Consider the following 13,833-nt stretch of genomic DNA (forward strand, 5'->3'; position numbering starts at 1 on the left):
CCAGTCCCTCATTAACTATTATTAACCCTGCCTTCCTGTGTGTTTTATGTCTTACAACATTGCCTGTGTCATTGGTTTTCTGTGAGAAGCAAACAAATAATACATACCGTGAAGGGTCTACCGGAGACCTGGAAAGTCCTTAATAATCACTAACTGGCATTTTTATTTTATTAAAGAACTCAGGTGGAATGAGTAATTGACATTTCCCTCAATGGAGTGTTTGTACTTGTAGTTGACATATTCAAACTTAATTTACTTTTCTCTGTATACTGCAGCTCCCCAAGACTGAAGCCTTGTTTTTCTTTGTTCTTCTGTGTTTGCAGCACTTATTCCCAGGCAATGTGTCCTAAGAGTGATTCAGAGCTGGAGGTGAAGCCAGCTGAGAGCCTGCTCAGATCTGAGTCTCACATGGAGTGGACTTGGGGCGGGTTCCCAGAGTCTACCAAGGTACTGGGGCTCACTGGAGAGACTAGGATGTGTCTTGTTAAACACCAGGAAAGTCTTTTCCTCTATTAAATGAAGGAAGCAATTTCTTATTGAGCTCACAGAATATAATGATGGCATTGCCCTCTTGTGGTTAAAAATGTAAATAAAAATTAACATTTTTCATAATTTCCACTGTACATTTACTTATAATTGAATACACTATCTTTTGTGTCTCACCCTAACAAATAATGTTGATTACAAATTATTATGGAAAAAATTTAAAGATACCTAAAACAAACTAGGGTTTTCACACTGCAATTTTAAATAAATCACTAAAGTTAGAGTAGGATATAGCGCAGTTGGTAAAAATTTGCCTACTGTGCTCTAGACATTGGGTCCCATCCCCAACATGGGCGGGAGAAAGTTCATAAAACTTTTCAGCTGCTCATAATGAAAGAATAATGTACTGAAAGATCCATTTCTTGAAAGAAAACCATTTAGCTCCTGTTGAATTCAATTTTGTAAGAACAGAAACTTGCTTGTTTATGACTGACTGTTTTAAGTTGCTGTAAGGAGCACTGGGGTCATGAATGAAGTTTTCATGTATGTATAAGCTGTTCCCCTCAAGGTGAGCATTTTCTGCTTTAGATTCTGAAAATTGTCTATACCATTTTCTCCAGTGTTTGATTTTTTGTGATCACAGTTATGAATGTAACTTTTATAAACATCATGACATTGAACAAATTACAGTTATTTTACCAGTTGTGGCCTGTTTCACACAAAATAAAGCTAGTGAATGTGTTACCATATAAATAAAACTAACAGCAGGTTAAGAAATAGGTCATAAATTTGTTTGTAGTAAAATTTTAAACAATTCACCTTTGCAGGTCAGCAAAAGAGAAAGATATGACTATCATCCGAGGACAGCTACAATCACACCATCAGAAAACACTCATTTTAGGGTAATTCCCAGTGAAGACAGCCTCATAAGAGAAGTTGAGAAGGATGCTACTGTTGAAGATACTATCTGTACCATAGTGAAACCCAAACCCAGAGCCCTGTGTAAGCAACTGAGTGATGCAGCTTCTACTCAGCTTCCTGAACTGCCTCTTGAAGCTCCTCAGATTTCATCTATGTTAGATGCAGACCATGTTCCCAGTGCATCCTCAATAGAGGCTCCCTCAGAACCCAAACCAGCTGCTAAAGTAGACTCACCAACAAAGAAGAAAGGTAATTGTGTGATTGATGTCACACCTCATCAGTGTTTCACGTACTGTTTTTACACAATGTAAATCAGCCAACCTGGCCTCTTGGTGCAATCAGGAGATACAAGAAGCATGAAATGATGCTGTTCCAGTATAGGATGACACACTATTTTAGATTTCAGTAGATAGATGGGAGTATGCCCTGAAATAATATATAAGTCACTTATGATCAAGTATTATATCCTGTAAATAATTAGATATGCTATACTAACATAGGACTGGCAGTGCCATAGTACATTTACTCCACCATCATTACAAACATGTCACCGTACGATGCTCCTGCGTGGTGGACATTTGCAGGTGCTTTATGATTCTCTAGGGACCACCATTGTGTATGCATCCACTGAAGTGTCCTCATGTGGTGCAGTGCCCAGCTGTGTCTCCTTGCCATCTCTTGACTCACAAACAGCAAGTTCTAGACATGGTGACATTTCGCCCTTTTAGACCCCGGGATATGCCACCTGAGATACTCTCTGTAGAGCTACAGTGCTATTGACAGACACACAGAAGAAGAAGAAGGAACAGACACAAGCAAGGGCACGGGCAAGGCTTCAGGCCGCTAGCGCCCATCTGTTTAAAACCTCATGTTATTGCAGAATTGTAAACAGAGAACACGTTCTAACCTCCGGTGTGTTTCTCTTTTAAAAACAGGTGTTCACAAAAGAAGTCAGCACCAGGGACCTGATGACATTTACCTTGATGACTTAAAGGCTCTTGAGCCTGAAGTGGCAGCTCTCTATTTCCCTAAAAGGTAATGTGTGTTTGTGCATTGAGGTGTGGACAGCTTGAGAAACTCCAGCTTGAAAAACTTATTTCATCTGAGCAAGAGGAACAGAGTGATAGTCTTTTAGCTAAATCTGCTTATTGCTTCAGGTTTGGGGAAGCTCATAGTGTGTGTTGTTTTGGCTGTCGTGACTTGAAAGTAATATATTGTTTGTAAAATATTTAGTACAATAAGGAGAGAGAGCCACGTAAGAGATTTGACTCTGTGCGTGCGTGTGTTGTGCTGGTGCTGTAGTACACACTTATGGCGGGCAGAGAACAACGGAGTCAGTTCTTTCTTTCCACCACTCAGGTTCCAGGGATCAACCTCAGGTTGTCAGAGTCTCCCAGCAAGCACTTTACCTGCCTCGCCTTCTGGTAGTCCTAGTTTGGTGCTCTTTATAGTCACTCATAACAAACTGAATGTGCTTGAGGAAATTCATTTTATTTGTGTATTTTAAAATACCACATTTTAATTTACAAACATTTTACAAAGAATTTCTTTACTCCTTTGAAGAGTGTGAAGCCACTTCTGAACTTGAGTCTTTTAAGGCCCCATCCAGGGGACTCTGTGTCCCCACATTGCTCATGTCCCTGCCATGTCACAACACCATTCTCCCACCCCTCATTATTTTAAAGTAACTTGACCACGAACCTCAAACACAATATACGTTGACTGTCTCCCCAGGTTAATTGTAACCTAAGAGGGATTACTACTTAATATGCTGATTATAAAACACAATTTATTTTCTCAGAAAACATGGCCTGAATCTACTGTGCTTTATACACAATTATATTCTTTTATATGAATTATTAGGAAAACATACTTCATTTTTACTTGGAATGGAAAAATGGGGATGATATAAATATACTTAAGATTTTTTAATAGATATTTTTAGGAGATTCTTAAAGTTTGTTTCTAACTCTACACACTAGATTATCTTAAAATACCTACATCCTGTATTTGAAGTTATAGGTTTTTAAAGATGAAAAAATTGAAATTGGTCTAGTTTTTTAAGGGTAGGAAAAATTAAAATGTAATCTCTTCGAGTTATGACTTTCTCTTATATTTTCCAGTCTTTTTACTTTACTTTTACACTAGATTTTTAAAATATCCCTATTAAGAAATAGGGAGCAAGGTCAGACATACTGATACATATCTTTAATCTCAGCACTCAGGAGGCAGAAGCAGGTGGATCTCTGTCAATTAGAGGCCAGCCTGGTCTACATAACGAATTTTAGGACAGCCAGATGGAGTTACATAATAGAAAAACCCAAAAAACAAAACAGGAAAAAAGCAAAGGAAAGAAAATAGTCACTGATTCAGTGGAACTTTCCATACTTGGTTATAGTTCTGCTGGTAAAGGTTACTGTCTGTTTATTAGCCACACTTACAAGGAAGGGCTGAAAACAGGGACATGTCCTACACTATTTTATTACAGTAAGTATTCTCTGTCATGATTGTCACTGTGTTACTAAGTAGTCATGTTTTATGCATCCAGTGTTCACAAATGTCCCATCATTCCTGTGTGTTTGCAGCATGCTGAGTCAGATGGCATCCCTCATGGTGACATGCCCTTCCTGGTTGAAGGATGCCAGCTGCTGCAACTGATAAAGCTCCATGTTGTACTGTTGGGATAGCGTTCCAGCACTAGTGTTGGTGGGAGGCCCACATCCAGGCATTCTTCTGTCTCAGGGCTCCACATAGGAACAGACAGGGTTAGGAGAAAGGGCCTTAGTGGGGAGTGGGTAGAACTGTGTCTCCCACATCCACAGCTTAGTCGGGTGGCCTACAGAGACTCCTCGTGTGCCTGGTAAAGACAACACAAGAGTTACAGAACACACAGCCCTCTCTGGTTTTATCCAAGCATGGGTGTTGCCTCTCTGCCCCTCACTGCATGAGTTTGGTGCATTGCCGTGTCTCAGTGGGCTTGGCCGTTCAACCAGTTCTAATGAGGAGACGGTCTCTGTCAGTTTCATTTTAGTTTGAAGCTGTGAACTGCTATTAAGAGAAAATTTCCCCAAACATAAACTAACTTCCTGCTAAGAACATGTCTGCATTTCTACCCTCTGCTGCCACCTACTACTCCTCTCTTAGACTTTTTTCAGAAGTTCATGTTAATTTCACCAGATGGGTCGTGTTTTGCTTTGCTTCAATAAAACTTAAAATCCTGGCTTCTTGGGTTGGAAATGTCACTTAGTGACTGTCACTTAGTGGCCCAGTGCCTGCCTTCCCACACATGAGGGTCCTGGGTTCAATCCCCAGTACTAAAAAAGGAGGGGGAGCTAGCTTCTAGGAAAAAACATCTGAACATCTCAAATATTATACTAAATATTCACCAGAGTTAAAAGTAGTTAACATTTGTGACTAAGGAATGTAATGTGCCATTTCCTTATTTCACATTTATGTTCCATTCCAATGGGTCAATGTGCTCACCTTCTGGCACTGAACTTTCTGTGCCTTATCTCGAGAAAGGTCCAGACCTCACTGCTGTAAAGACAGTCTGCATTGTTCTAGATAGCCTCCTGAGTACTGTTTTCCTGAGTGTTTCTGCTTTTTAAATTAGGTTAGTTTTAGAGAGTGTTAAGATGAATTTAGAAAAAACCTTGGGTTTTGTTTTAAGAAAGCAGCTTTGGACTTAACATTTTCCACAGGCTGCATGTATTACCATGACTTTTTTCTTGGAATGCTGTGATCAAAGGGCTCCCAAGTGTCTTAACTGTCTGTTATTTCATCTTCACAACTGAAGTAACTGCTTCTCACTTCTTTAATTACAGTCAGGAAGGCCCCAGGTGAACAGCGGGCACCATCGGGAGTGGCTTTGTGAAGTGTTTCCTACATGTGTTTCTTAGTGTTCAGATTCTTACTAGTCACTTATGGTGTGGTTTTGAAACACTACTTTAAAAGGCTGTGGAGGGGGTCACTGGGAAGATGGCTTGGTGGATAAGAGCACTTAACTGTGAGAAGCATAAGAGCCCAAGTTCAGATCCCAGGTACCCACATAGAAAGGGCGTGGTGCTTCGTGTGCCTCTAACCCCGGCATTGGGTGCTGGAGACAGGTAGATCCCAGGAGCAGGTAAGTCTGAGAGTGATGGAGGAGGACACCTGACTACACCCTGCTCTACCCTTCACATGTGTGTGGGTTACCCCACACTTACATGCATACATCATGCACTCATACACCCCAAAAGTTATGTTGGGTTTTCCAGCTGTTCCTCGTAGGGTTCTAAGGACCATGTACTAAGGCAAAACCAGACTAAATCCTTGGTTCTCCTTCCTTCCCTCTGCCACAGTGACACAGACCCTGGCTCCCGCCAGTGGCCCGAGTCCGACACCTTCTCTGGCTCTCAGTCCCCACAGTCTGTGGGAAGTGCAGCTGCAGACAGTGGCACCGAGTGCCTCTCAGACTCTGCCATGGACTTGCCTGATGTCACTCTCTCCCTCTGTGGAGGCCTCAGTGAGAATGGAGAGATTTCTAAAGGTATGCTGGACAGCCATGCTTGCCTTCACCTCGGGAGGGTAGCCAGGTCATTTCTTGTTTTAACATGTCTTTGTGCCCAAACCTCTGTTCAATAAATTACTGGCATGAGGGGAAGAAATTAATGAAATCTGCTTTTAAACATGGTATGATATGTGAATTCTTGACTGGCCTTGTGTGAGTATGGGTCCCTTTCCATAAGGCCTTGTCCTTAGAGTTTCACAGTGCCTTTGTGTGGGGTGGTTTTGTGAGGACTTCTGCCTTGAGGACTCTAATATCAGACTCAGAAGTTGATAACTTACAGGCTGTGCTCTCCGCAGAGCAGCAGGGTGGGGTCCTGTGGCGTTGATCGTGTTTGTATGTCAAGCTGCTGACATATCTGAGTGAGGCTGGGGCCCCCAGCTGCCTTCCTGGCAAACCCCAGGACTCAGTGAGGGAGGACCGTGACGCTGTGGGACAGTGGCTGTCCACTAGCAAAAAGTGGGATTACCTTCTTTCTCAGGCTTGAGAGATGTCTGTCCCATGTTCTTCCAGCCTTTGCTCCCCCATCTCCTGTGTTAAATAAACATGCTAGGCAAGCGGTGTGCCATTAGTGAGATCTGCTTCCCTTCTGTCGTAGTTTAAATAACACTGGAACAGGAAGCCTGGGTTGACCTGAGTAGTCCAGGCAGAGCTGGTCCTGCCTGGCAACTTTAGATTCACTTTCAGTTAAGGCTTTTGTCAGTTTGGCCACTGGCCTGTAATGGCTTTTCCTAAAGGGCAGGATTTCCTTTCCATGACTAACACTGTGGTCACATTAGCACTGTCCTTTGTCTCCTCTCCCCTTCAAAGACTAAAGATGTGAAAAAAGAGACTGGGTGAAGAGAGCCCAGAGCTGCCTCACACATGGCATCAGGGCTGCAAGGAGGCTAGAAAGGTGGTGGGGTTTTTCTTATGTTGGTTTGGGGTTTAGGTTGGTTGTTTGAGTCCTAAAAATATTAAAGTGTATTTATATGTGTAATTTATCTTTTGATAAATATGAAAAAGTTTCTTCTAAAAGCCTTTTTAAAAGCTCACAAGTCTTTTAGTGCAGAGTACTGTAACCATCTCCTGCAGGGATCTGTGCATCTCTCACCAAGCTGACGGTTGCTCTCTTTTGCAGAAAAGTTCATGGAGCATATCATCACTTACCATGAGTTTGCAGAAAACCCTGGCCTTATCGACAACCCGAACCTGGTAATACGGATATATAACCGGTAAATACCGTTGCCTGATCATTGCTACGTACTCTACAGTTTTTAACTGTAGTCATTGTTTTCCTTGCTATAAAATGTGTCATCACGTAAATGAGCCAACAAACAATGATTTTCAGATGAGACTGAAGCTCCAGCTTATTTTTAACTGAGTCATTGCAGTGCTCTTACTCTGTTTGATGGATTTTACTGCTTCTCAGCTCACAGAAGTTTGGCTTAAAGCAAATCTTCAAAATTCCATTGCTCATCTATTTATTGGAGAGAATGAACAATTGGATAGATAGTTTTTCTACTTTTCTCTAGTCCCCCGACCCTCTCTCTGCCCCAGCCCTTTCCCCCACCCTACTTTGCTTCTGACTCTCTGTGTAATGGGTTTGCACAATTTTCGTTTCTCATAGTTACTACAACTGGGCTTTGGCTGCTCCCATGATCCTTAGCTTGCAAGTATTCCAGAAGAGTTTGCCTAAGGTGAGTGGTCTGCATTTGAAACCTCCTTCAAAGTATCTGTAACATCTAGCAGTCCAAAAGTTTATATTCTGTATTATTGGGTTCTATTCAAGGTTTTGAGTGTAGTATTTTATATCAGAGATCCAATCTGCTGTGTTCACCCACTAAATCCTAGGCAATTACGTGGCCTGCCACTTTTCCTCATTTTTTGTTAAGTGTTTATTTAGACCAGTTTCAGAGATAGAGACTTAGAGTGCTCAGTGATAGAGCACTTTCCTGAGTGTGTGAAGGTCTGGGTTCAGTTGCCAGTAGCACAAAAGGAATGGGAGTGATAGGTTTTATTAAATCGTCAGTTAAAGATGGACTCGAGGCATAAAATATTTTCTTCTCAATATGGGAAGAAGCAACAAGTGGGTGATGTGCACACTAGAAAGGTGACATTAGTGTGGCTGGGTCAGATGGTGGCTGGAATGCCTGTTATGTAGAACTTTCTGCCCACCTACAAGATATCATTTGCATAATCAGTTTTTGTATCATAAAAGCCACAGGTCCCAAAGATAAGAGGTGAAAGCCGTCTGTCTGCTTGCAGAACCCTAAGGTCCACTGGGTTCACACCACAAAACTGCCCTGAAGCAAAGGAGTGCATTGCCTTTCTTTCTGGGCTCCTGAAAGCGTAGATGGGTTTGAGCGGTGTGTAGAGCATCACTCATTCTATAAGAAGGCAGTGTCCGAGGACGGTAGTGAGGAATCAGTGATTTGCAACCACCAGATCTCCTGTTAACCCACACTGACTGTTTGCAGGCCACGGTCGAGTCCTGGGTTAAAGACAAGATGCCAAAGAAATCTGGTCGGTGGTGGTTTTGGCGTAAGAGAGAAAGCATGACCAAACAGGTAATGACTCCGATTTGATTTAAAACAACTCTTTGTCTGCCACTCATACAAAGTATAGGGTACGGGCGCTGTTTGGCAGGAGGAGTCACTGCATGCAGGTGCTGCACGGGTGCTTTCTACAGACGTTTGAACTGCTGTTTATCGGGAGCTTGGACTTGGTGGGCAGAGCTGGGTGAAGCTGCATGAGTAGTGAGAGTGGAGCTGGAACTAGCCTTGAAGGGACTCCAGAACTGTGCTCTTTGCACTTGTGTAACCTCTCAGGTGTGAACAGGAGCTTACAGTTCTGCACAGAGCCACACACAAGCATGCAGAATATCCCTTTAGCCAAGTAGCAGGAGAGCACATTTGTCCAGAGACCCACACTAAATGAGCCTTCTAAAGAAGAGAATTCTGGGAGTTCCACCTATAGTTTTTCAGATAGCAAAGGGTGGTGCTCCTGCCTTTACCAAGTGCATATCTGTACCAGTGTGGTCTCTGACTGCTTTCCCCCTTCTGCAGGTGACCCAGGAGAAGGCACCAGTAGTCACTTCGGTGGTGGAGTCCAGGTGTCTCTACCATTGGGCCAGTTAGTTATATTTTGTGGACATATATATATGATTTCTGCCCTTCGGCTTCAAGTGGAGAAAGTCCCTCAAGTTTCCAGTTTGGGTTGAGGTTTCTGTTTCCCAGCAAGAATGACAGCTGAAGTCTGGAGAAAACATTGTACACCGACATTATCATCTTTCTTTCAGCTGCCAGAGAGCAAAGAGGGAAAGTCTGAGGTCCCGCCAACAAATGACCTGCCTTCCAGTGCTGAGGAGCCAACCAGTGCCAGGTGGGTCCCTGTCCTTTATCCTAGCTCACAGCACTCTGTCAATCCTGCTTGGGTGTTACATCAAAGTTGATCTTGGCAATTTTGCTGAATTTTTAGCCAGAAATACCTTTTTCCTATAGAGAGACATGACATGACATTAAGTGGCTTGTCAGTGACACTTGGTAGATAAGAACTGCCTTTCCCAATTTACAGACGTCAATACACATCACTGCTTCTAACTACTGTGCCCAGCACAGAGCCAGGCTACTAGGAAAGGCAGAACTTTGGGAAGGGATCCTGGAATGATTGGGGTACCTGTTGTACTGGTACCCCTACTCCCCCTGCTTTTAAGGTGGCAGAAAGGACATGAAAAAGCTTCTAAAGGGTGGGTGTGGGTACATTGTCCTCTCCTTTGGGCATTGGAGTTGGCTCAGCCTGAGGAGAGTTGAGCATGTTGTGTGTGCTTACATTCTCAACCCCACACCCTCGTCTCACTCCCACATGGCAATCCTAGTCTAGGAATTTATCTTCTTGCTCTTCTCACTTTCTGTTAGAAAAGAAGTATAAAGTGAACTTTCTAACTTCAGAAATATGTCCTGCTATCCCAGTGAATACTCATTTTGCCAGTGATGTTTTAAAAGATACAGAAGTAACTTCATGCCACTTACAGGGAGACAGAGAGTGGCCTTTTAAATTTGTGATACTAGTAGTTAAGGCATAAGTAAATGGATATGGATAAGTGATGGAAAAAACAACTCTTGCTGTCCTAGAAAGGGTTGAAGGTTTTTTTGGTTTTTGGAGACCAGGTCTTCCTGTATAGCCAAGGCTTGAGCAGATTCTTCTGCCTCAGCCTTCTAGAGATTGGGATTATGGACATGTGACACTTGTTTATTTTCCATCCTAAATTATAAAAGCTCTATCAAATGCCCTGCCTCTTTGTGACTAGTGTGCTGTTGGCTAGGCCTGCAGAGAACGATACTTCTAGTGACGAGGGCTCCCAGGAGTTGGAAGAAACAATCAAAGTTGACACCATCTCCATCGAGACACTGGGTCACTGTAGCACAGCTTCCTATAAGAAGTCGCTCCGGCTCTCCTCGGACCAGATAGTGAGTACTGTGCAGTAGAGTTGTGCTCTATGAACTTCTCTAGGAGAACAGCACCCCAACCCTGGTGAGCAATTAGGACCGCTCAGGGAGCCTGTGACCCGGGTTCCTGCCCACAGAGAACTATTGCCTCAGTTTCTGGAAATGAACCAAGGAATAGTTTTTTGGTTTTGGTGTTTTGGTGTTGTTGTTTTCCATTGTTTTTGTTGGGGGTGGGGGTGTTGGTTTTTTTTTTTTGTTTGTTTGTTTGTTGTTGTTGTTGTTTTTTGAGACAGGGTTTCTCTGTGTAGCTTTGCACCTTCCCTGGAACTCACTATAGCCCAGGCGGGCCTGGAACTCACAGAGATCCGCCTGCCTCTGCCTCCTGAGTGCTGGGATTAAAGGCGTGTGCCACCACTGCCTGGCTCAGGAATGGGTATTTTTAGCAGGTGTCTTTAGTGAATCTTGCTCCTCACTCAGCACAGGACCACATACTGCCTCTTGGGATTCATAACAGTAGAGCAGTGACATTTTAAATGCAATTTCCTACGTCTCACTTGGACACAGTTTGACTATGAAATGGCTTTACTGGATTGAGCATGAGGCTGTGGCCAGGGCAGCGATTAGTGAGTTTAGGTATGATGGATGATAGGGAGGTTATCAGGAAATCCTTAGAATTGGAAAACAGTTCAAGCAGTGTGGCTTCCTCAACCATTGTTACCATGCTACATGCTAACACCAAGGAAACCACATGCTCTGAGTTCTGTTGTAAAGCTTTAAACTTTCTTTAATACTGTGCTTTTTATAAAAGGCAAAATTGAAGCTGCATGATGGCCCCAATGACGTGGTGTTCAGTATTACAACCCAGTATCAGGGCACCTGTCGCTGTGCGGGTACCATTTACCTGTGGAACTGGAATGACAAAGTGATCATCTCTGACATTGATGGAACAATAACCAAGTGAGCTTGGCATACTGTGGGCGGCAGGAAGGGTGTGGGTTGGGGAAGCAGTCAGCCCTCAGCAATAATGAGTGTCTTTTAAACCATATGCCCTAAGATGTCCTGAAAACAGCCCAAATGGAGTCGTTTTTATGGGTGAGGAGGAGGTCTGTGTAGCCATACAAATGAATTCTCAAAGTAACTTGGAAAGATTTGGCTATTTGGTCCCCAAATTCTAATGTTCAAACAAGACAAACTGTTAAGATTTTTAAGGATGAGAGGAAAAAAAAGATGTGCTAGTAGATTATCCCTGAAAATAAATACTGTGCTTTCCTATAACTCCCTTTTAGGAGCACCTCAGGGTGTATTATTGCAGGACTGCCTTGCAGTTGCACAGAATCAGGATGAAACCAGCTTGGGAGAGTGTCCCCAGCTTGCACCCCCACCTATTGCTTATTGGCAGCAAATATGGAAAATGCTCAGCCTTATATGTTGGTTTCTGATATCTGTTTCTGTTTCTACCCTCTTACCAGGTCTGATGCATTGGGACAGATTCTCCCACAACTGGGTAAAGACTGGACTCATCAGGGTATAGCGAAGCTCTACCATTCTATCAATGAGTAAGTACTCATTCCCATGCATTCTCTTCCCAGTTCTGCTTTGACCAAGAACTCGAGAAAAATAATATACATCTGTATACATTGTGTGTTTGTGGCCTAGATAGTTTTTGGTTGTTTTCAAAAGCGTGGGTGGGTGGTATTAGTGGTTTTACCTGTCATAACTCAGCTAAGTTCTGGGAACCACCGACTTCACTAGGTCGTTAGAACTGTAACTATTTGTGGCTAAGATTTATCAGGAGAGCTGACTTTCATATCTGGTTTATTTACTGGGTAGATAGCATAAGCATGCATGGAAAACAGTTGCTCAAGAGAAGCCATACCGTCCTTTTTGGGATCCTAGCATGTCCATGTGCCACTGATCTGGAGATATATAGTGCCATCTTCAACTTGAGTTGAGAATACCATCTTATGAAAATCAGAATATGTCAGCTACTTGGGTGTGATTATGCCCCCTGTCCTGTGGAATAGTTTGTGACCTACAGACTGAATAAGGCCCCATAGATGGTTCATTTACAGCAGATACCACCTTACAGATAGTCCAGGTCTGTCTACTCTTGGTCTGTTTCTGAACTAGATCAGCATGCATTCTGTCAGGGCTTTGCAGTTTAATACAATCTGGTGGGGGTTTTTGGTTTTTTTTTTTTTTTTTTTTTGGTTTTTCGAGACAGGGTTTCTCTGCGTAGCTTTGCGCCTTTCCTGGAGCTCACTTGGTAGCCCAGGCTGGCCTCGAACTCACAGAGATCCGCCTGGCTCTGCCTCCTGAGTGCTGGGATTAAAGGCGTGTGCCACCACCGCCCGGCTACAATCCAGTTTTCCCATAGTTTCTAACCCTAACTGGTTTCTTTCTAAGGTCAGTAATTTCATTTTCAAAGTAAATGAGAAGACCTTAATTTGAATCTGTTAAAAGGAAAAAAATTGTCTTTCCTTGATCCAAACCCCATGGCTAACCAGGTTGTTTGTATGTGTGTTTGTTGTTTTAGGAACGGTTACAAGTTTCTATACTGTTCCGCACGTGCCATTGGCATGGCCGACATGACCCGTGGCTATCTGCACTGGGTCAATGACAAGGGCACGATCCTGCCCCGAGGCCCTCTGATGCTGTCTCCCAGCAGTTTGTTCTCTGCCTTCCACAGGTAGCCCCAGTGGCTATGCTGGGTTCCTCCAGGGGCTGGGGTGGGGGGAGCATTGGAGCCCAGGGCCCAGTGGAGTATGTGAACAGACAGAACTCTGGACAGGCTCCCAGGCTCTGGAGTGTCTGTTTCTTCATTTGCTGCTCTCTGAAGTGCTCAAAGATGATGAAGGAAAGTGTGACTTCCCACAAGCGTTATCACCCAGACATTCTGTCAGGAGACTGACAAGCCAAAGAGGAAGGATGCTGACCATGCCCAGGATTAAGAAAGGAGGGTGATGTGGGGATGAAGATCTGTCCGAGAACATACTTTAGTAAAACTACCATTTTGTAATGCTTCTTTTTGGTGTTATTTCTTTTTTTTAGGAAAGCAGTGATTATAAAAGAGACAAAGGCCATTTTAGAAGGGTTCTAAAAAACTTTTATGTCTGAATTATGAATAATTAGAGAAAGACTACTTCATGCCACCGTCTCAGACTTGAAACAAGCACCCTTTGTTTATGCCAATTCTGAAGATCTTATGCATTGATGCCTTGAGCAACATACCCGTTCACTTACATCCCATAACGATATCTTCTTGGAAAAGCGATGTCGTTGTTAGTATCTCCTGATGTGAGCAGAATTCAAGCAGCGACCGCCTCGCCTGGCACACGAGCCCTTCATACATGCTTCTTCCAGCACAGATTTTCTCACAGAAAGAGGGGAAAAGTGCCTGCTAATGCCCCCGTTTGGTCGGTTCGTGCTTAAACACCCAATCTGCGCACTCAT

The 13,833-nt window shown here is 43.3% G+C and overlaps 1 protein-coding gene across 8 annotated transcripts in view; it reads left to right on the forward strand.

The window, feature by feature from the left end:
- The window catches only part of Lpin2 (lipin 2), a 74,078-nt gene extending 60,690 nt beyond the window's left edge, over positions 1–13,388 (forward strand). For 5 of the 8 annotated variants that reach the window (XM_028874079.2, XM_037210192.1, XM_037210194.1 and 2 more), the window contains 12 exons: positions 324–447; positions 1,314–1,656; positions 2,343–2,442; positions 5,748–5,935; positions 7,074–7,167; positions 7,563–7,632; positions 8,413–8,502; positions 9,234–9,316; positions 10,242–10,401; positions 11,189–11,337; positions 11,850–11,936; positions 12,917–13,387. In XM_028874079.2, the coding sequence (XP_028729912.1) occupies positions 324–447; positions 1,314–1,656; positions 2,343–2,442; positions 5,748–5,935; positions 7,074–7,167; positions 7,563–7,632; positions 8,413–8,502; positions 9,234–9,316; positions 10,242–10,401; positions 11,189–11,337; positions 11,850–11,936; positions 12,917–13,073 (1,645 nt within the window). In that variant the 3' untranslated portion in view covers positions 13,074–13,387. Of the gene's footprint in view, positions 1–323; positions 448–1,313; positions 1,657–2,342; positions 2,443–5,747; positions 5,936–7,073; positions 7,168–7,562; positions 7,633–8,412; positions 8,503–9,233; positions 9,317–10,241; positions 10,402–11,188; positions 11,338–11,849; positions 11,937–12,916 lie in introns of all 8 variants that reach the window. The other 3 variants (XM_037210188.1, XM_037210190.1, XM_037210189.1) reach the window with 2 other exon arrangements.
- The last annotated feature ends 445 nt before the right edge of the window (positions 13,389–13,833 follow it).

Source organism: Peromyscus leucopus, chromosome 13 (genome assembly GCF_004664715.2).
Source record: "Peromyscus leucopus breed LL Stock chromosome 13, UCI_PerLeu_2.1, whole genome shotgun sequence".
Lineage (NCBI taxonomy): Eukaryota > Metazoa > Chordata > Mammalia > Rodentia > Cricetidae > Peromyscus > Peromyscus leucopus.